This window comes from Leguminivora glycinivorella, chromosome 26 (assembly GCF_023078275.1).
Source record: "Leguminivora glycinivorella isolate SPB_JAAS2020 chromosome 26, LegGlyc_1.1, whole genome shotgun sequence".
NCBI classification, from domain to species: Eukaryota; Metazoa; Arthropoda; class Insecta; order Lepidoptera; family Tortricidae; genus Leguminivora; species Leguminivora glycinivorella.
Window position 1 is genome coordinate 1,803,832 of NC_062996.1, and position 22,688 is coordinate 1,826,519.

A 22,688-nucleotide genomic window follows, 5' to 3' on the forward strand; every position below is an offset into this window, starting at 1 on the left:
GTGTTACACTCGGGTGCAAATGTATTTTACTTCTCGTGTGTTAAAAAACTCGCAAGTTCAGGATTCTATTCTCGAACCACTACTCGCTTCGCTCGTGGTTCAACTATAGAATCCTTTCACTTGCTCGTTTTTCAATTCCACACTCAGCGTTAAAATACAACTTTGCCCCCTTGTATAACAAATAACTATTTAATTTCAATAGTTACCTACCTACTTTTTTTATAAGACCCATATTTAAAAAAAAAATACCCATATTATAAGTACTTACATTTTTTATGAAATTTGACATTGTTTTAAAAACATTTTTACTTCAATGAAATCCAGACATTTGTAAAAATGCAAAGGCGATTTTAATTTTAAACTAATTAAGGCAAAACTTTTGACCAAAGAACCAGTTTCGGTCATAAAATAGTTCAACTTTGATGCTAAATATCACAGAATCTGAATGAGCTGTGAAGTAGGTACCTAATTTTGGAATGCTAGTTTGTTTAAAGACGATTCTGTTAATACGATATGCTTTAGAAACTATCGTAATATTCATAATAGCAATGGATTCAAATCGAAGCTCATCGGAGTAGAGAATCCCCTTAAGAAATTTTATTTAATATATCATGGAAAAGATACAAATGTTCGCAAACAATGGTGGCTTTATACGTAACTGCAATATTTGCAGGACAGAATGAAGTAATGAAATGTACAGTGAAGGTTAAATAATTTAAATATGAACAAAAGCGCGAGCGGAGCGAGCGCGAAATTTTTTTCATTATCAAAACGCCGCTCCTGGCGGTTTAACCCTAGTGTGAATTCGCCACTGGCATGGACCCCAAAAATATAGTACTTTTGCGTACTATATATGCTTTATATAGAATATAGTACGCTGGGCCAAAATATAGTACAGTACTATATTATATAGTACGGTTGGCAACCCTAGTTTGGAGTAACATAGGCAACGCTGTTTTCGTCATCGGACTTGTTTTGATGAGTACTTATGTGAGCAGTAACCAAGGTAGAGCTGATGCTGAACCCTGGCTATTCCTAAGGGAACTCGGGTTTCGTGCAACATAGGCAAACGCTGTTTTCGTCATCGGACTTGTATTGATGAGTACTTGAGTGAGCAGTAACCAAGGTAGAGCTGATGCTGAACCCTGGCTATTCCTAGGCGAACTCGGGTTTCGTGCAACATAGGCAAACGCTGTTTTCGTCATCGGACTTGTATTGATGAGTACTTGTGTGAGCAGTAACCAAGGTAGAGCTGATGCTGAACCCTGGCTATTCCTAGGGGAACTCGGGTTTTGTGCAACATAGGCAAACGCTGTTTTCGTCATCGGACTTGTATTGATGAGTACTTGAGTGAGCAGTAACCAAGGTAGAGCTGATGCTGAACCCTGGCTTTTCCCAGGGGAACGCGGGTTTGGAGTAACATAGGCAAGCGCTGTTTTCGTCATCGGACTTGTCTTGATGAGTATTTGTGTGAGCAGTAACCAAGATAGAGCTGATGCTGAACCCTGGCTATTCATAGGGGAACTCGGGTTTCGTGCAACATACGCAAACGCTGTTTTCGTCATCGGACTTGTCTTGATGAGTACTTGAGTGAGCAGTAACCAATATAGAGCTGATGCTGAACCCTGGCTATTCCTAAGGGACTCGGGTTTCGTGCAACATAGTCAAACGCTGTTTTCGTCATCGGACTTGTCTTGATGAGTACTTGAGTGAGCAGTAACCAAGGTAGAGCTGATGCTGAACCCTGGCTTTTCCCAGGGGAACGCGGGTTTGGAGTAACATAGGCAAGCGCTGTTTTCGTCATCGGACTTGTTTTGATGAGTACTTATGTGAGCAGTAACCAAGGTAGAGCTGATGCTGAACCCTGGCTATTCCTAAGGGAACTCGGGTTTCGTGCAACATAGGCAAACGCTGTTTTCGTCATCGGACTTGTATTGATGAGTACTTGAGTGAGCAGTAACCAAGGTAGAGCTGATGCTGAACCCTGGCTATTCCTAGGCGAACTCGGGTTTCGTGCAACATAGGCAAACGCTGTTTTCGTCATCGGACTTGTATTGATGAGTACTTGTGTGAGCAGTAACCAAGGTAGAGCTGATGCTGAACCCTGGCTATTCCTAGGGGAACTCGGGTTTTGTGCAACATAGGCAAACGCTGTTTTCGTCATCGGACTTGTATTGATGAGTACTTGAGTGAGCAGTAACCAAGGTAGAGCTGATGCTGAACCCTGGCTTTTCCCAGGGGAACGCGGGTTTGGAGTAACATAGGCAAGCGCTGTTTTCGTCATCGGACTTGTCTTGATGAGTATTTGTGTGAGCAGTAACCAAGATAGAGCTGATGCTGAACCCTGGCTATTCATAGGGGAACTCGGGTTTCGTGCAACATACGCAAACGCTGTTTTCGTCATCGGACTTGTCTTGATGAGTACTTGAGTGAGCAGTAACCAATATAGAGCTGATGCTGAACCCTGGCTATTCCTAAGGGACTCGGGTTTCGTGCAACATAGTCAAACGCTGTTTTCGTCATCGGACTTGTCTTGATGAGTACTTGAGTGAGCAGTAACCAAGGTAGAGCTGATGCTGAACCCTGGCTTTTCCCAGGGGAACGCGGGTTTGGAGTAACATAGGCAAGCGCTGTTTTCGTCATCGGACTTGTTTTGATGAGTACTTATGTGAGCAGTAACCAAGGTAGAGCTGATGCTGAACCCTGGCTATTCCTAAGGGAACTCGGGTTTCGTGCAACATAGGCAAACGCTGTTTTCGTCACCGGACTTGTATTGATGAGTACTTGAGTGAGCAGTAACCAAGGTAGAGCTGATGCTGAACCCTGGCTATTCCTAGGCGAACTCGGGTTTCGTGCAACATAGGCAAACGCTGTTTTCGTCATCGGACTTGTATTGATGAGTACTTGTGTGAGCAGTAACCAAGGTAGAGCTGATGCTGAACCCTGGATATTCCTAGGGGAACTCTGGTTTTGTGCAACGTAGGCAAACGCTGTTTTCGTCATCGGACTTGTATTGATGAGTACTTGAGTGAGCAGTAACCAAGGTAGAGCTGATGCTGAACCCTGGCTTTTCCCAGGGGAACGCGGGTTTGGAGTAACATAGGCAAGCGCTGTTTTCGTCATCGGACTTGTCTTGATGAGTATTTGTGTGAGCAGTAACCAAGATAGAGCTGATGCTGAACCCTGGCTATTCATAGGGGAACTCGGGTTTCGTGCAACATACGCAAACGCTGTTTTCGTCATCGGACTTGTCTTGATGAGTACTTGAGTGAGCAGTAACCAATATAGAGCTGATGCTGAACCCTGGCTATTCCTAAGGGAACTCGGGTTTCGTGCAACATAGTCAAACGCTGTTTTCGTCATCGGACTTGTCTTGATGAGTACTTGAGTGAGCAGTAACCAAGGTAGAGCTGATGCTGAACCCTGGCTTTTCCCAGGGGAACGCGGGTTTGGAGTAACATAGGCAAGCGCTGTTTTCGTCATCGGACTTGTTTTGATGAGTACTTATGTGAGCAGTAACCAAGGTAGAGCTGATGCTGAACCCTGGCTATTCCTAAGGGAACTCGGGTTTCGTGCAACATAGGCAAACGCTGTTTTCGTCATCGGACTTGTATTGATGAGTACTGGTGTGAGCAGTAACAAAGGTAGAGCTGATGCTGAACCCTGGCTATTCCTAGGGGAACTAAGGTTTTGTGCAACATAGGCAAACGCTCTTTTCGTCATCGGACTTGTATTGATGAGTACTTGTGTGAGCAGTAACCAAGGTAGAGCTAATGCTGAACCCTGGCTTTTCCCAGGGGAACGCGGGTTTGGAGTAACATAGGCAAGTGCTGTTTTCGTCATCGGACTTGTCTTGATGAGTACTTGTGTGAGCAGTAACCAAGGTAGAGCTGATGCTGAACCCTGACTATTCCTAGGGGAACTCGGGTTTCGTGCAACATACGCAAACGCTGTTTTCGTCATCGGACTTGTCTTGATGAGTACTTGAGTGAGCAGTAACCAAGGTAGAGCTGATGCCGAACCCTGGCTATTCCTAAGGGAACTCTGGTTTCGTGCAACATAGGCAAACGCTGTTTTTAACCCCCGACGCAAAAACGAAGGGGTGTTATAAGTTTGACGTGTCTGTCTGTCTGTCTGTCCGTCTGTCTGTCTGTCTGTCTGTCTGTCTGTCTGTCTGTTTGTCTATCTGTTTGTCTGTCTGTGTGTGTGTCTGTCTGTGGCATCGTAGCTCCCGAACGGATGAACCGATTTAGATTTAGTTTTTTTTGTCTGAAAGCTGAGTTAGTCGGGAGTGTTCTTAGCCATGTTTCATGAAAATCGGTCCACTATGTCGCGGTCGGGGGTTTTTTAAAAATTTTAATTTTGTGGTTATCGTAATCGGACTTGTCTTGATGAGTACTGGTAAAGCTGATGTTGAACCCTTGCTGTGCCTAGGCGAACATAGGTTTGGTGCAACATAGACAAACCCGGTTTTCGTTATAGGTCCTGCCTTAATGAGGACTTGGATGCGCAGTACCCAAGCCAGCGCTGTAGCTGAGACCTGGTGGTACCTAGGGGAACTCAGGTTCGGTGCAATATAAATAATCGATTTTTTTTGTTCATAGTATTTTTCGTGTAATATATCTTAGACTTGTCTTTATGACTGGTACTTGGTTGAGTTGAGTAGTACCATAGAATCTGTCAAACTATTTCTGTTGATTGTTGTGAATTCTATAAAGATCGTTTGAAACAGAAATACTTTTCTGGTGGCAATCAAGCATACAGCCCGTCTGATAGTAAGTAGTTACCGCAGTCTATGGGCGCAAGGAACTCCAGTATTCTCTTTATTCCCTGTGTTAATATTAGTGAAATCGACTGTACTTAATTTTGATATTCAAATGGATATACATACGTATTTTTTTATACATAAATAAAGTGTTACATGTATGGCAAATTAATAAATTTGTTCTAACTACTTGATGTTAATATTCACTTCTGGTAGGATTTTTGTCTAGTTAATATTATGTTTTTATGCCTAACTTGACATTGCAAGAAATATTTCTATATTATAATACACTGAAACCAGAGTTGCCCTAGGTACCGCCAGGGCTCAGCTACAGCGCTGTCTTGGCTACTGTGCACCCAAGTCCTCGTCAAGACAAGTCCGATGACGGAAACAGCGTTTGCCTGGGTTACACTAAACCCGAGTTCCCCTAGATGCAGCCAGGGTTCAGCATCAGCTGAACTTCGGGTACTGCTCAATCGAGTACTCATCTAGACAAGTCCGATGACGAAAACAGCGTTTGCCTGTGTTACACTAAACCCGAGTTCCCCTAGGTGCAGCCAGGGTTCAGCATTAGCTGGACTTTGGGTACTGCTCACTCGAGTACTCATCAAGACAAGTCCGATAATGAAAACAGCGTTTGCCTGTGTTACAATAAACCCGAGTTCCCCTAGGTGCAGCCAGGGTTGAGCATCAACTGGACTTCGGGTACGCTCACTCGAGTACTCATCAAGACAAGTCCGATGACGAAAACAGCGTTTGCCTGTGTTACACTAAACCCGAGTTCCCCTAAGTGCAGCCAGGGTTCAGCATCAGCTGGACTTTGGGTACTGCTCACTCGAGTACTCATCAAGAGAAGTCCGATGACGAAAACAGCGTTTGCCTGGGTTACACTAAACCCGAGTTCCCCTAGATGCAGCCAGGGTTCAGCATCAGCTGGAATTCGGGTACTGCTCACTCGAGTACTCATCAAGACAAGTCCGATGACGAAAACAGCGTTTGCCTGTGTTACACTAAACCCGAGTTCCCCTAAGTGCAGCCAGGTTTCAGCATCAGCTGGACTTTGGGTACTGCTCACTCGAGTACTCATCAAGAGAAGTCCGATGACGAAAACAGCGTTTGCCTGGGTTACACTAAACCCGAGTTCCCCTAGATGCAGCCAGGGTTCAGCATCAGCTGGAATTCGGGTACTGCTCACTCGAGTACTCATCAAGACAAGTCCGATGACGAAAACAGCGTTTGCCTGTGTTACACTAAACCCGAGTTCCCCTAGGTGCAGCCAGGGTTCAGCATCAACTGGACTTCGGGTACTGCTTACTCGAGTACTCATCAAGACAAGTCCGATGACGAAAACAGCGTTTGCCTGTGTTACACTAAACCCGAGTTCCCCTAGGTGCAGCCAGGGTTCAGCATTAGCTGGACTTTGGGTACTGCTCACTCGAGTACTCATCAAGACAAGTCCGATGACGAAAACAGCGTTTGCCTGGGTTACACTAAACCCGAGTTCCCCTAGGTGCAGCCAGGGTTCAGCATCAGTTGGACTTTGGGTACTGCTCACTCGAGTACTCATCAAGACAAGTCCGATGACGAAAACAGCGTTTGCCTGTGTTACACTAAACCAGAGTTCCCCTAGGTGCAGCCAGGGTTCAGCATCAGCTGGACTTTGGGTACTGCTCACTCGAGTACTCATCAAGAGAAGTCCGATGACAAAAACAGCGTTTGCCTGGGTTACACTAAGCCCGAGTTCCCCTAGGTGCAGCCAGGGTTCAGCATCAGCTGGAATTCGGGTACTGCTCACTCGAGTACTCATCAAGACAAGTCCGATGACGAAAACAGCGTTTGCCGGGGTTACACTAAACCCGAGTTCCCCTAGGTGCAGCCAGGGTTCAGCATCAGTTGGACTTTGGGTACTGCTCACTCGAATACTCATCAAGACAAGTCCGATGACGAAAACAGCGTTTGCCTGTGTTACACTAAACCAGAGTTCCCCTAGGTGCAGCCAGGGTTCAGCATCAGCTGGACTTTGGGTACTGCTCACTCGAGTACTCATCAAGAGAAGTCCGATGACGAAAACAGCGTTTGCCTGGGTTACACTAAGCCCGAGTTCCCCTAGGTGCAGCCAGGGTTCAGCATCAGCTGGAATTCGGGTACTGCTCACTCGAGTACTCATCAAGATAAGTCCGATGACGAAAACAGCGTTTGCCTGTGTTACACTAAACCCGAGTTCCCCTAGGTGCAGCCAGGGTTCAGCATCAGCTGGACTTCGGGTACTGCTCACTCGAGTACTCATCAAGACAAGTCCGATGACGAAAATAGCGTTTGCCTGTATTACACCAAACCCGAGTTCCCCTAGGTGCAGCCAGGGTTCAGCATCACCTAGACTTCGGGTACTCATCCGATAAAAAAAAGCAGCGTTTGCCTGTGTTACACCTGAGCAAGCAGGAGCCTATCATAACTATAAGTATTTAGTTGGTATTTATTTGGTATTGAAAATTGAACCTTATTTTATCTACAGCCCTTTCCATCAAACAGAAACGCGCAAATATCACACACAGTGCCGCCGTAGGTGACGATCGTATGTTATTTCGTTCGGAGTAATGTGTGCTTTATGAGCGAGGTACATGATTTAAACTCGCACGATATGCTCTATAAGGGAAAGCAAATAAAACCCAATATAAGGCTTACCCTTATGGCGTTAGGCTGAGCCGATGATAAGGGTTTTGAAAGGGTATTGGGCTATTTTAGGTAAGCGCTTTCGTTAGGGCTTTAAAAGCAAAATAAAAGGGTATCGCGTCAAAAGGGTAGGGTAAGTTAAGCCTAACGAAATACCCATACAAAACCCCGTATAAGGGATAGCGGGCCGGTCCCTGCTTGATACCCTCGCAACGCTCAAGATTCCACTTTTTGAACCACTCGCTACGCTCGCGGTTCAATATCGGAATCTTTCGCTTGCTCGGGTATCAATATTGGCACGTGCGGTTAAACAACTACTTTGCCCCCTTGTAAAACAAATAACTATTATTTACGGCGAGGGAGTACATTGAGAATGATATTGAGTACCTAGAAAAGAATTAGGTACTCGTAATTCACAAAAAATTGGTCTAGAACAAAAAGTACTAATTTGATCCTTCCTTTTTTACGGTTCCGTAGTCAACTAGGAACCCTTATAGTTTCGCCATGTCTGTCTGTCCGTCCGTCCGTCCGTCCGTCCGTCCGTCCGTCCGTCCGTCCGCGGATAATCTCAGTAACCGTTAGCACTAGAAAGCTGAAATTTGGTACCAATATGTATATCAATCACGCCAACAAAGTGCAAAGATAAAAAATGGAAAAAAATGTTTTATTAGGGTACCCCCCCTACATGTAAAGTGGGGGCTGATATTTTTTTTCATTCCAACCCCAACGTGTGATATATTGTTAGATAGGTATTCAAAAATGAATAAGGGTTTACTAAAATCGTTTTTTGATAATATTAATATTTTCGGAAATAATCGCTCCTAAAGGAAAAAAAAGTGCGTCCCCCCCCCTCTAACTTTTGAACCATATGTTTAAAAAATATGAAAAAAATCACAATAGTAGAACTTTATAAGGACTTTCTAGGAAAATTGTTTTGAACTTGATAGGTTCAGTAGTTTTTGAGAAAAATACGGAAAACTACGGAACCCTACACTGAGCGTGGCCCGACACGTTCTTGGCCGGTTTTTTTTATGGAGTGGGAATGCAGTTGCGCACGCTGTGTGGGACTCGCCGTTGCTTTCCCTTCTCCTGGCGAGAAGGGGAGAAACGGCCCTACCCACTAAACCCACTCCGGCGTTTCACCCTCTTTTCCGTTGTGAGAACGTTTTCCGCACTGGGTTCGGTTCGGAACGTTTCACTTCACCTCTGCGCTCTCCGTACTTTCATCCCTCCTAATAGCAGGGAAGAAAGGTGCTGCTTTGGACCCTCTTCCTTATATCCTCCTCGTTTAGAATACATATGTATAATATAAAATAAATTGTGTGTGTGTGTGTCTGTGTTACTCCGATATGTAGATATAATGTTGAGAACGATCTTAGATAAGTAGCTACACCAAGGATGATTTATATAGGACTAGCTTTTACCCGCGGCTTCGCTCGCGTTAGAAAGAGACAAAAAGTAGCCTATGTCACTCTCCATCCCTTCAACTATCTCCACTTAAAAATCACGACAATTCGTCGCTCCGTTTTGCCGTGAAGGACGGACAAACAAACAGACACACACACTTTCCCATTTATAATATTAGTATGGATTGATAATCTTCATTCCATACTAAGAATCGTACCACACTTTTTTAGCGCCATCTATTGAATACTAATCATAACTAGACTGATGATGCCTCAATTTTATATTTTCAAAATGTGTATTGACGTGATATCATTGATATTATACTAAAGAAATTTGGCATTTGTTCTTATAATAAATTAAAAACTCGCAAAAATATTTGGGGAAATATCCCTAAAAGGCCCATACATTTCTTTGTATCGGCTTTGACAGTCCCGGTATATATCGTTCTTGGCTACACTAATAAGCTGAACCATAAGATGTCATAAAATTATAATTTTAATGCTCAAACTTGACCTTCAGTATTTCACAACTGGGTGCCATCCAAGATGACATTCGTTTACAAGTTGATAACGAAACGCTTCTTGTCTCTTGCTCTTTCACATTAGCGCGACAGAGACTGTGGAACATTTTGAATTTTTTCGTAAAATATCTGGAAATCATGAGAAAATTCTTATGCCACTTTCATTGAGACCATTATCTTTCACCTATCGCCACGCCCCTCCTAAAGGTCGCATGTTCGAATCTCAAGTGTCTTAACAGAGTTCTAGTGGAAAATCAACATTTTAACCAAAATGTTGCAATCATACCAATAAATCATGAATCATGTTTCTTCACTCGTGACAGATATTTCCTAATATAAGTTCAACGGTTCTTTTGTGAAGTGTTCAGTGTGGGACGATTTGACTTCCACTAATACTCGAAGGTTGTTTATTAATTTTATGACTTATCGACTCATTTAAGATGAGTTAATAAATCAAATAAGATAATTCACTTTCGATGAGTGATTTAGGTCACAATGATCTAAATAATTTATTAATTTTTTTAAAAAGCAAAACAGTACCTGCGCGAAAATGATCAAAATAAAATATATGTCGTCTTCAAATTGTATTTGACTTTTTTATCCTTACGAATATAATGTGGGACTTTTAAATTAAGTATTAGTAATATTTATTAACATTTCAGTACTCATAATATTCAACTAAATAAATCTAAAGTTATACTAAAATTAAACTTAAAATAAAAATTAATTAAACTAAATAAAACTAAAATTAAACTAAAATAAATCTAAAAATGGCCCCTGTGGCATGGTACCGAAGACGCTGGCAGCATTTCCTCGCTGGATTGTCAAGCTAATGCGCTGAGCGAGGAAGCTGCCAGCTCTTCGGTCTCCGGTGGCGTCTCTCAGTCTCTTCGACAGGTCCTTGAAGAGACAGAGCGCCAGGGCCCCACGGGCCAAGGGTCTCGACGCCGAATGGGATAAAAATATATTCGGCGCCGAGACCGCTGTACTTTCCTATTTTTAAATTTGTGTGAATAACGTTTTTTTCTACTCCCGAACTATTCGTCATTTAGTGGGTCGTGCATACATAAAAGTCTATTCCCCAAAGCCAGCGCCCGCCGGCTTACGCGCACGCGCGCATTACCTACCTAACGAAAAAATTGAAAACGCATTGTTTGGCTCTGTATCCATGGCAACGCATTGTTAAAACGATACTGCGCGCGTGCGCGGTAAGCTGGCGGGGGATAGCTTTGGGCAGCTGCGCTGGCGGAGCAAAATACATACAGGAACAGTGCATGGTCGTGGAAAAGAAAGAAAGAAAGAAAGAGAAAGAAAGAAACGTTTATTAAAATAACAAAGTGTTACATGTTATTCTGGTCCCCACACTAGGCACAGCCTGTCCTGTGGTGGACATAAAACATAAACAGAGTTTATAATTGAAAACAAAATAAAAACAAGATTCTTACAGGTAAAAATACGAAAGAGCAGAAACAATTAAGTGTTTTGCGTAGATAAATAAACGAAATTGTAAGTAATTCAGATTCAACGGTGCAGTTTACAGAGGTACCAAAAAGGCGAAAATATTTAGAAACAAAATAAAAAGAGATCGCAATTATTTTATAATTAGGTAAGTACTTATAATAAGGAAAGTAATATTTTTCTTCTTTGGAATAAAATTTGACTTTAAATAACATAACAGGTTGTTTTCCCCATATACTTGTATATATATAGTTTATGTTGTGTGTGTGTCTGTGTGTGTGTATGTGTGTGGGTGAGTGTGTGTGTGTGTGTGTGTGTGTTTCTCTGTGTTTATTGTGAGTTTACTTTTTTATAAAAATTTTTTTTTTTTAATATAGTATCTTGATAAGATTTTCTGTGTCTTTATATGATACATGCATTAATTTCTTTGATAAAAGCCTTTTTGCCTCGTGAACAGAGTGTTTTTTAAAGTCGTAAATCTTAACCAGTCGGTTATAAATTCGGGGATATAAGAAGGGCGAGAAATGACGAGCAAATGTGGTTTTTGCAGTTGTGACGGGAATTTGAAATATACGATTTTGAACCCATACAACCATTTCAGTCGCAAAATCTTCAAATCAGTAACTAACTGTCAAATGTGACATAACGCGTGGTAACGGCGTGCAAACAATGCGACCGTATTGATACAATAACAAAATGTAGTCGTCGTGTGCACTCGTTACGGTAACAACATGTGGACGAATTTGTGGCTGTCATTGTCACTGTCAGAACGGTTTCTGACAGTGACATTGACAGAATTTGTACACACATGTGTAGGTCTGATTACCGAACTGCTCCTAAACCACTGTATCCGCAAATGACAATCTGAAATACGAAGGTTTCTCAAACTGTCTTGTGAAGTTGTGGACTGGTTGCTTTGAATCATTTAAATATGAGCGAATTAAATAATAATAAACGACGACGACCATTTAAGCACTCTTCGACATTTTATAGAAATGTGGGAAAGTTAAGAAAAGTGCAGAATGATAATACAAATAGATAAGCACTTTATAGTTACTTAATGTATTAAATATATAATTTTTAATTCTTATTGATAAAAATGAAGTGTAGTGTTGCTTTACACAATAAAAGTAGGAATCAAATGAAATAGAGTATTTACTGTGATATTAATAAAATTTCTGTTGCGCAATGATAGTTTTTTTCAGTACAGATGCTGCTTTTTTTAACGCAGTAGTGCGAGCAAATCAAGCAATGATTCATTTCTTGTCTGGTCGAAACTCTTAGCTTAGATTTAGGTACTGAAAATCGTCGTACGATACACGTGCGAAAAGGACATTCACAACTCGTGTCGATTTTAAACACTCCCTTCGTTCGTGTATTAATTTATTGCTACTCGTATCGATTTTCCTCTTTTCCGCACTCGTATCTACAAGTATTTTGTTTGGGTTACAAAAAAAACACATTATTTACTCTACTACGTTTTATTTATGTCTCTTTAACATTACAAATTTGTAGACACTTATCTATACAAAAATCTTGACAAAAGAAGTACAGATCGCTGAAATGAATGTTGATAGTAATATTAATGAAGACTACTTCAACAAGTGTCAATTGTGAAATGCCGCACAATACTAGTTGCTCTATAGAAGACCATAATAATATGATCCCCGATCCTTTACAACCCAGCAGCTCGGTACGCACGTTACAATTTTTTTTTAATCTTCTTTAGTGAGGGCAACTGAGTACGACGGCATATTTAATTGTTTATAAAGTTTGAGGATACCTGAAAAAATGAATACAAGAAGCCATTCTGCTTTCGGTCACGCGTGTACGCTGCGACCATTTTGCGACCGTTTGTTGACCGTTTGGTGACCGTTTGGCGACTGTTTTTTACATGGAATATTACCGTCTTAATCCATATTTTAACAACTTTATTGGTTTTCTAGGCATTATTTTTATTATTTCAGTATAGTATATGCACCAGAGCACTAAAACTTCACCAATCAATATACATAACACGCAAACACCGAGTAGTCAATAATATTATTACTGGTTAAACTGAGGTAAATTGATGGCGCGTTGATAAATTTAGACTTATTTTATGAAATCACTCGAGCAATTTAATTGGCCATGGTAATTAGCCCACATTATATTACAAATGCAAACAATATTTATCTTTAACAAATTCTTACGCCATTACATTTTAATGTCAAATGATTTTATTTCTTTTTTACTTTGACGTCTCTGACAGTCGCCATTTGAAAAGAATGAAATGAACGAATGATTTTGGGAAAGTAGTCGCCAAACGGTAACAATGTGTGCACGCGTAGTGCACACTTCTGTCACTTCTGTGACCATTTGTGCCTGTTACCAATCGTCCCCATTTGGGTCGCCGCGACTAAACGTCGACCGTACTGCGACTAAGCATTGAGACCCGAAGACCTGTGTGTACACAAAATAGGAGGATTTGCGTAGGAACGGCGACCGATTATGGTTATATGGGAAGTAATGCATTATAGTCAGCTGAGCTTATTACTTTTTTATGTACGTACAACACCACTCTTAATAGGTAAAGCTTTCGAACGCTGAGAACAAGAGTGTCATTATATAGATCACTCGTAGTATTATATATGCAACGGTGTTTAACTGAGTCAAAAAATACTTGTCCACTCGTCTTTTTTTACCTTCTTTAACCCTTAAATGCATGAATTTTTCTTTTAAACAGATATTAATATATGTGATAGACAATGGTTTTCTGACTCTGAGAAAAATAATAATAAAAAAAATTAAGATCGATTTTTATACTAAATCAGCGTTAGAACTAGAAGTTAAATAGGCCAAATCTTATTTATATACATATATCGTAATTGGTAAGTTTTATTTAAAAAAATGACTACTATTAAAAAGGTTAACTATTTGTGAAACCTTTATGATAAAATGTTTAAACATAAACTAATTACTAACTCCGAAAAAATCAGTCTAAATCACATAAGTACTAAAAATCGCCATCGTCCTGTTTTTTCACACTTTTCCGCCATTTCATCTTAATACTTAAATAATAAATAGTAAATCATTATATTATTTAATTGATTTAATTGTTTATTAAATAATAATAAGTAATGAATAATAATTAAGCAATAAATGTGATTTTGGATAGCTACATATCGAGCTACGGGCCATCAAAGATATGATGCATATATACATCACCATGCATTTAAGGGTTAAACGCCTATTAATTGCATAAAATACTATAATATAAGTATTACAAATGATAGTCAAGTCAATCTGGGAATCAAACCCTGAATCAGTTATATTCAATCGAAGACAATAAGTAGTTATTTGTTTTACAAGGGGGCAAAGTAGTTGTTTAACCGCACGTGCCAATATTGATACCCGAGTAAGCGAAAGATTCCAATATTGAACCGCGAGCGTATCGAGTGGTTCAAAAAGTGGTATCTTGAGCGTTGCGAGGGTTTCAAGGCACGAAGGTTAAACAAACTTTGCCACCGAGTGAAACACAAAATTTTTCACCACACCAACACGAACAAAATACTGACTATAAAACATCAAACTAAATAAAATCCATCGATTTATTCAATATTCATGATTCAAAATCATCATTTATAGGTAAATTCTATCAGCTAGCTTAAGGCATCAAGTTAAAATTTGTATGAAATTACTTTGCACTCTTGTGGATAAAATGCAATTTTGCTATCTGTTTTCGAATAGCAAAGTAAGTCTTTACCCGTTGGTGTGGTGAAAAATTAATTAACTTGTTTAGATGTATCAAGTTAACGGATTAGATGAACGGATACGCAACCGATGAATATGTAATAGTAGGTGCGCTGGCTTATGGAATATTAATGAATAGCCAATTTTGAATATTACATTTTCGGCAACCTTCAAATCAAGAGTGAACAGGCATCTTCTGGGCGAGCTCACTCCATCGTAGCACAGTATAATAAAGAGTACTATCGTACAGTATGGCCACTTCCGCTCTCCGCTGAAAGCGCCGTCCACCCCCTCTCGGTTACCTCACAGTTACCGCCTGTCAAAAACTCGAACAGTCGACCTGTCATATTTCACTCATACAAGCATAGTACGCGTTTACCTACACGAGCTTAGACTGTGCTGTGTGCTAGGAACGCGCCTCTTTCATATATTTGATCGCAAGTGTCTGATGTGTGATCGTAGGCCAGCACGGGAAGCATGGTCGCGCGATAGACGATAAAATAGCAGGCCGTCCCTATCGCACTATTTGTAAGTGCGATAGGGACGGCCTGATATTTTATCGTCTATCGCACGACCGTGCTTCCCGTGCTGGGTGGCTAGCCGAATGGCACAATCGCTCACGAAACGCTCACGAAACGAAGCGCTAGTAGATATCTATCTCTATCGCGCTTGCGTATTGGCGCGACAGAGCCAGCGGCGTATCGCTTTCGTTTGGCGTCGGAGAAATGCCATTCGGCTACGGGGCCTGGCCACGTCTTTGCCTTTGGCTAGTCTGTGGCTAAGAGTAAAGCCCATTTACTCGTATAATTAAAAAAAAATTAAGGGTCAATGTACGAGCTAGTCTGTCTAATTAAGCATAATATATTATAATTATCCACACTAATATTATAAATGGGAAAGTGTGTTTGTTTGTCCGGCTTTCACGTCAAAACGGAGCGACGAATTGACGTGATTTTTTCAGTGGAGATAGTTGAAGGGATGGAGAGTGACATAGGCTACTTTTTGTCTCTTTCTAATGCAAGCAAAGCCGCGGGCAAAAGCTAGTAACTATATAAGTAGACATTATAGACGGTCAAGCAAATCTTGTCACCAAAAAAGGCGCGACATTCATTTTATTTACATTTTTAGGGTTCCGTACCTCAAAAGGAAAAAACGGAACCCTTATAGGATCACTTTGTTGTCCGTCTGTCCGTCCGTCCGTCCGTCTGTCAAGACCCTTTTTCTCAGGAACGCGTGAAGGTATGAAGCTGAAATTTATATCAATTACTCAGGTCTACTGTCCCTTGAAGCTGTGAAAAAATCAAACTTCTAAGCCAACGCAATCAAAAGATACAGCCGTTTATGCCGCAAATTTTCGACACTTGCAAGGGAATCAAAACCTACAGGGTGCTTCCCGTGAACTCAGAATCTTGAAATTTGGTACGAAGCAACGTCTTATAGCATAGATAAAGGAAAAATTACGAAAACCATAAATTTTTAGTTACATCACATAATTTTTTTTTTTTTAATAATTTTAACCTTACTACCCATTTCCTCATAAACGCGTAGAGGTATTAAATTGAAATTCATACCAAATACTCAGGTCTATAATACCTTTAAGCTGTAACAAAATCAAACTTCTATGTCAACGCAATCAAAAGAAACAGCAATTTAAGCTGCATATTTTGAAACTCGCAAGTCGACCTAGAATCTTGAAATTTGGCATGAAGCAACGTTTTATAGCACACATAAAGGAAAAATTCCGAAAACCTTAGGTTTGTACGGAACCCTCGGTGCGCGAGTCCGACTCGCACTTGGCCGGTTTTCAAATTTGCCGCCATTTTTAACAGATTTCTTATTGAGGTTATGTATGTATTAGGGTTCATATGTTTTTATTTGTTTTTTATGTATGTTCACAGCACCGATTCCTTTTTTTAGGGTTCCGTAGTCAACTAGGAACCCTTATAGTTTCGCCATGTCTGTCCGTCCGTCCGTCCGTCCGTCCGTCCGTCCGTCCGTCCGTCCGTCCGTCCGTCCGTCCGTCCGTCCGTCCGCGGATAATCTCAGTAACCGTTAACACTAGAAAGCTGAAATTTGGTACCAATATGTATATGAATCACGCCGACAAAGTGCAAAAACAAAAAATGGAAAAAAATGTTTTATTAGGGTACCCCCCCTACATGTAAAGAGGGGGCTGATTTTTTTTTTCATTCCAACCCTAACGTGTGATACATTGTTGGATAGGTATTTAAAAATGAATAAGGGTTTGCTAAGATCGTTTTTTGATAATATGTATATTTTCGGAAATAATCGCTCCTAAAGGAAAAAAAAGTGCGTCCCCCCCCTCTAACTTTTGAACCATATGTTTAAAAAATATGAAAAAAATCACAAAAGTAGAACTTTATAAAGACTTTCTAGGAAAATTGTTTTGAACTTGATAGGTTCAGTAGTTTTTGAGAAAAATACGGAAAACTACGGAACCCTACACTGAGCGTGGCCCGACACGCTCTTGGCCGGTTTTTTAGGTGACACTTTGTTCTACTATTTTTTGTTGTAGGTATTAACATTAATTTCCAGTACAAATGGTGCTTTATTTACGCACTAGTGCGAGAAGTGGTTCATTATATGTCAGGTCGAAACTTGTACTGTACTGTACTGAAAAACATCGTACGATACACGGTGCGAAAAGGAAATTCGTAACACGTGTCGATTTAAAACACTCCCTTCGGCCGTGTTTTAATTTATCGCCACTCGTTTTGAACTTCTTTTTTTTCGCACTTGTATCTTAATGTATCTATTTCGTTACAGGTGCTCCTGCTGGGTTTATGTCAGTGCCAGGAGGAGATCGTGCGGAACGACTTCGAAGGACCGAACGATGATGGCTCGTACAAGTTCGCTTATCAGACAGGTAAGTCCATTAGACGGGTTACCCTCATCTGGCAGAATAAGTTTGGTCAGAAACACACTTCGCATAACATGTTTCGCAGAAACACTTTCTGTCAAATGGTAATTTTGCAGAAAACTTGGTTAGTATTACTACCACGCATACAACACATTTGGCAGAATATTGTTTCACAGAACATTACTTTGTGTCGACTTTAATTTAGCATAATTTTATGTAAGTACCTACTACAATAATTGTATGCTATCGAAAAGGAAATACTGTTCCAGAGCCCCCGTTAGGTACGACGACAAGTGAAGCGAGGAGGAGTGTTAGGTATCTTGCATCCCCGACACATCTGACTCGCTATCAAAAAGCAAATTGCAATTTTATGGCGCCTAAATATTATCTACGAAAGTACTATATTCGACCGGAAGACTATTATGCCCATCAACATTATGCCAACGTACGATTCGGTATTACAAAAATCTGCGAAATGATTTATGCCAAAGCATATTCTGTGTAAGGTGTTTCTGCCAAACGTGACTTCTGCCAAGAACTATTATGCAAATCAAATACTTATATGCGAAATAAGTTTCTGCATGATAATAGTGAACCGTGTAAGATTTTTTATGATATTTATTATTTTATTTACATATAGGAAAAAGTATGTTTCCATTTATCTGATCCGATATCGGATGTAGGACTGATATCCCACACATTTAAGCCGCCATCTTTGATTTTTGCCTTTGAAATCCTTCCGAAATCCGATATCGGGTCGCATAATTTGAAAACGCACTAAGGCAAACACTTACTCTTACAGAAGGCGGCATCTACCATGAGGAACGAGGCTCGCTACAGGGGCAGGAACCGGCGTTAGTGGTGGAGGGGCAATACCAGTACACAGCTCCTGATGGACAGGTATCTCTCTCTCTCCTTAGCAATCCGTCATGCCTTCCTTGTCTACCACGAGGCGGCTCGCTACAGGGGCAACTGGCGTTTGTGGAGGAGGGGCAATACCAGTACACAGCGCCTGATGGACAGGTATCTCTCTCTCTCCTTAGCAATCCCTGATGCCTTCCTTGTCTACCACGAGGCGGCTTGCTACAGGGGCAGGAACCGGCGTTAGTGGTGGAGGGGCAATACCAGTACACAGCTCCTGATGGACAGGTACAAATTATTTACAATCTTCCCAATTCTCCGCGAAATGCGACCGAAACCCTCGTATACCTTCCCCAGTCGGCCAGCTACTGCGCACCCTGTGATGGCATTTCCAAAATCAAATTTGGTTTCACAAGCCACATCAGAGCGTTCTATGCTTCAATGCCAGAACTGCCGGCGAGGAGGACTATACTACATATACTTACAGTCTTACTTAGGTACATGTTTTTACCTCGGCCACATGCACACTTCCCTAATCGCGCGATTGATCGCACTAGGTAGTTGCCGGCCCTTGAACTCGTTCCATAAAACCGATGGAGCGGTGGGCATGACGAGTATTGCTGCCCCTTTCTACCATATCCGTATAGGATTGAGTTCAGCAATTCCCGATAAGTTTGTACATTTGAATCACGTCTCCGATTTGGATAAAAATTGGTAGATTCACTAGGTTTCCTAAAATGTCCTAAGTTGATTGTATGAAACTTCCCTTTTTTTTACCAAACATGTATAGAAATCTGGTAACAAAAAAGGAAGGTTTCATACAAACTACAAAGGACATTTTGGGAAACTTAGTGGAATTTGTTAAGCATCACGGACTCTATCAGCCTACCAATTTTTATCCAAATCGGAGACGTGATCCAAATGAACAAACTTTTCGGAAATTGCACACTTACAAATAAAACACTTTGGACTATCAACTAAAGTAACAAGTTCGGCCACACATGCGCGTTTTGGAGCGTAGGCGGACTAGGCGGAGCGTTATCGGAGCGCGAAAATAGCGGTGCGACGGACGAACGCTGGCGTTGCGCCCAGCAGACGCCGGCGGGAACTAACGAGCGCAGATTGCGAGCGGAATGCGCGAGGATTACGAACGGAACGCGCGCGCATTCCGCTCCGCTAACATAATACGCTATCAAAACGCTGTATGTGTGGCGGAGACTTAAATCTACTTGGGCGTTTCAATCTTATCTTTCGTGAGGACTTCACTTAACCCTTTACTGCCATGCCACTCTACTCAAAAACCATGACATTATCATTAAGGTCAAATTCGCTTAATATGCTAGCTAATAAGATCATTTTCGTTTTGGCGTTGGTTTTAGGGACACCTGATAGATGTACAATCTCTTTGGTTTGAGTGACGCTTAAAAGATTAATAATGTATCTCATGCCCTTTCCAGGTGATAAACGTGATCTACAGAGCAGACGAGAACGGTTTCCAAGCGACGGGCGACCACCTCCCCACTCCACCCCCCATTCCACCAGCGATACAGCGCGCACTCGACTACTTGAAGAGTTTACCGCCTTCTGAGAATGACTATTGAATATAATTAGGATGTATAACTTACATCTTGGATACTATAGTATCCAAGATTATGTATAGCTTAAATATTGGATACTAAAATATCCAAGATTTAAACGGAAATCCGAGACCTTCAAACCCCCTTCATCCCGCTGGCTCAAAGGGTAGGGCCTGGGATTTTTGATATGTTTAGCTACTAACTAGTCTAAACAAGGTTATGAAGCCAAAAGTTTTGATCCAAGCATTTTCCTCTACATCTCATAACGATCATTCATTTACTGAAATATTTTTTTTAATAATTTGATTTGTTATAACGCATAAAACTCCCGTGAGACTCATACATATTTAAAAATATTTTAAGCGGGTTACTCACGTATTAAGTCGATATAGCGTTCGACATGTTTCGGTCCAATTTCGAGGACCTTTCTCAAGAGTAGCGTCCCCGCCTTTACATTGTCGAGAGCGCGACGCATATACGACGAGGACACACGACGATACGACGTATGCGTCGCGCTCTCGACATGTAAAGGCGGGGTCGCTACTCTTGAGAAAGGTCCTCGAAATTGGACCGAAACATGTCGAACGCTATATCGACTTAATACGTGAGTAACCCGCTTAAAATATTTTTAAATTTGTTATAACGCATCTAAAACTTAGGTACAGTCGAGCTCATAGTATTTAAATATGAATGTTCCCCTTGAATATAATGTAATATCTTTAAATATTAGTGCAATATTCAGTGATATGATTTTTATACATATTTTAGATAATTTACAGATAACTTCGATACTTACATTTGAAGGTTATGCATTGTATGGTGATTCCAGCATTTCCAGCAGTCACAAGCTGTGTGAAAGTATTAACTGAGACATACCAAGCTAGCATCAAGTAAGCAGGGATTTTACAGTAAGGTGTATTCGGGTAATGCCGTTTATCGAATAATTCCGAAATTCAAATGATAATCATCCGTGATTCCTTAGTAATAATGGTCCCTTTTCGGAATTTACCGACGGTTTTTGACGTTCGGAATTACCCGAGTACACCTTACAAACTTTCACGTAGAACAATTTCATAGACATGACATTTAACCCTTAAATGCATGACCTTGACAAAGATTTATTCAAATTTGAATTTTGACATGCTGTTTATAGAGTCAAAAATGCATGGTGCATATATATATATATATATATATATATATATATATATATATATATATATATATATATATATATATATATCTACATCACTAATATCAGTATGCATTTAAGGGTTAAAGTAATCCATGCGTAATCTGTGGTACCAAAATCGTTGCTAAGTTACCTTGGTCTGCCTCTATTAATATCTCCGTCCCTATTAGCTATTATTAAAGTTATCTTTCTAGGTAATAATTAATTTTTCAGATATTAAATGAGAGTACAAACTTAGGTAATTCAATTTTTTTTGTTAATAATTAAGTAATATTAAGGTTCATAAATTGTAAAGTTAAGATTCGATGTAGAATCACGTATAAGGTTTGACCTCATTAAGACGATACGGTAGGGGTCAATTTTCCATACAAACGCTCTCGACTATTTCCTCCCTGGTTTTTGAAGATAGAGCAATGATTTTTTCAACACAGATTGTTATTATTTTTATCTGTGTCGGACCGTTTTGATTTTTTTGATATTCTGCTTTTTAAAGATTCTAGAGCCAATCAAAAAATTCCAAAAACGGCCTTTTTCATTGTGGCGCAAAAAAAGGTGTGATACTCAAGATTGGTAACAATTAACCAAAAAAGCGAAACGGTCCGACATAGATTATTTCATTGTTATTCAGATTCTCAAATTTCGTTCCGATTGATTAAGTTTTGAAGGAGGAAAGAGTCGAGAGCGGAACCTCGATTTAAAAAATTTTTTTGAAATATCTTTTGACTGAGTTGTTCTTAATGGACAATTTTTTTTCGATAAATCTAGTTAATAACACTTGTATATTTAACTAAAATTCCCAAGTTGAAAAGGGGGCTCCTTTCCATTTTAGCATTTTCGCTACCGTATCCTCTTAAAAGATCATCGGAGTCTCTAGCTACATGTAAGATCAACCAATTGGAACCCTAGGCCACTGTAGAACCACAGTATAATATGAGTACTATCGTACAGTATGGCCACTCCCGCTCCCCGCTGATAGTGCCGCCCACCCCCTCTCGGTTACCTCACAGTTACAGCCTGTCAAAAACGCGAACAATCGACCTGTCATATTTCACTCATACAAGCATAGTACGCGTTCACCTACACGAGCTTAGACTGTGTGCTAGGAACGCGCCTCTTTCATATATTTGATCGCCAGTGTCAGAGGTGTACCGCCAGTGTCGGAGGTGTGGTAGAACTATGTCACAGTGACGTTATAAGTCAGATTGTAAGAAATCTCTTACTGCTTGTCATTTTTACATGGTTGTAGAGTGGCCTATTGTCCCAGAGCTGTAAGAACCTCTTTTTGACACATGACAGCGTCCACAATACGTAAACTCGCGCAACCTAATGAAATTTTAAATAAAATCCTGTAATAAAATTTAAAAAAATCAAGTACTTAAAAACAATATTTCGCTTACTTTAAACATAATCTAACACATGTTACATTTTTGCGGATCTTCGTTAGTGAGTATTTTACGATATTAGTTTATCATGCAGGATTTACTTATTATGTCATTTATCATTCATTTCTATTTTTAAACTAGTGCTGTGGCAGAATCTGTATTTCGATTCAAATGAAATTTCAGTAAGTTGACAGAAATCGTATATTTGTTTAAGCGCCTCCTTGTACATAGGGCCTAATCGATTCA

The 22,688-nt window shown here is 40.5% G+C and overlaps 2 protein-coding genes across 2 annotated transcripts in view; both read left to right on the top strand.

Annotated features, from left to right (window-relative positions):
• The window catches only part of LOC125239952 (zinc finger protein 436-like), a 65,060-nt gene extending 45,271 nt beyond the window's left edge, over window positions 1-19,789 (top strand). Inside the window, exons 8-10 of the mRNA XM_048147740.1 lie at window positions 17,340-17,439; window positions 18,236-18,333; window positions 19,752-19,789. Coding sequence (XP_048003697.1) covers window positions 17,340-17,410 — 71 coding nt within the window. The 3' untranslated portion in view covers window positions 17,411-17,439; window positions 18,236-18,333; window positions 19,752-19,789. The remainder of the gene's footprint in view (window positions 1-17,339; window positions 17,440-18,235; window positions 18,334-19,751) is intronic.
• LOC125240076 (larval cuticle protein LCP-17-like) lies at window positions 17,410-19,895 on the top strand. The gene is made up of 4 exons (XM_048147922.1): window positions 17,410-17,422; window positions 18,236-18,456; window positions 18,523-18,582; window positions 19,752-19,895. Exons 1-4 carry the CDS (start codon window positions 17,410-17,412, stop codon window positions 19,893-19,895), a joined length of 438 nt encoding a protein of 145 aa, XP_048003879.1.
• Window positions 19,896-22,688: the final 2,793 nt, after the last annotated feature.

What these genes read in the sequence shown, in the direction of transcription:
- LOC125240076 (XM_048147922.1), top strand. An exon ending in ACACAGCGCCTGATGGACAG is followed by an intron (nt 18,457 to 18,522) that starts GTATCTCTCTCT and finishes GGCTTGCTACAG; the next exon opens with GGGCAGGAACCGGCGTTAGT. An exon ending in ACACAGCTCCTGATGGACAG is followed by an intron (nt 18,583 to 19,751) that starts GTACAAATTATT and finishes TGCCCTTTCCAG; the next exon opens with GTGATAAACGTGATCTACAG.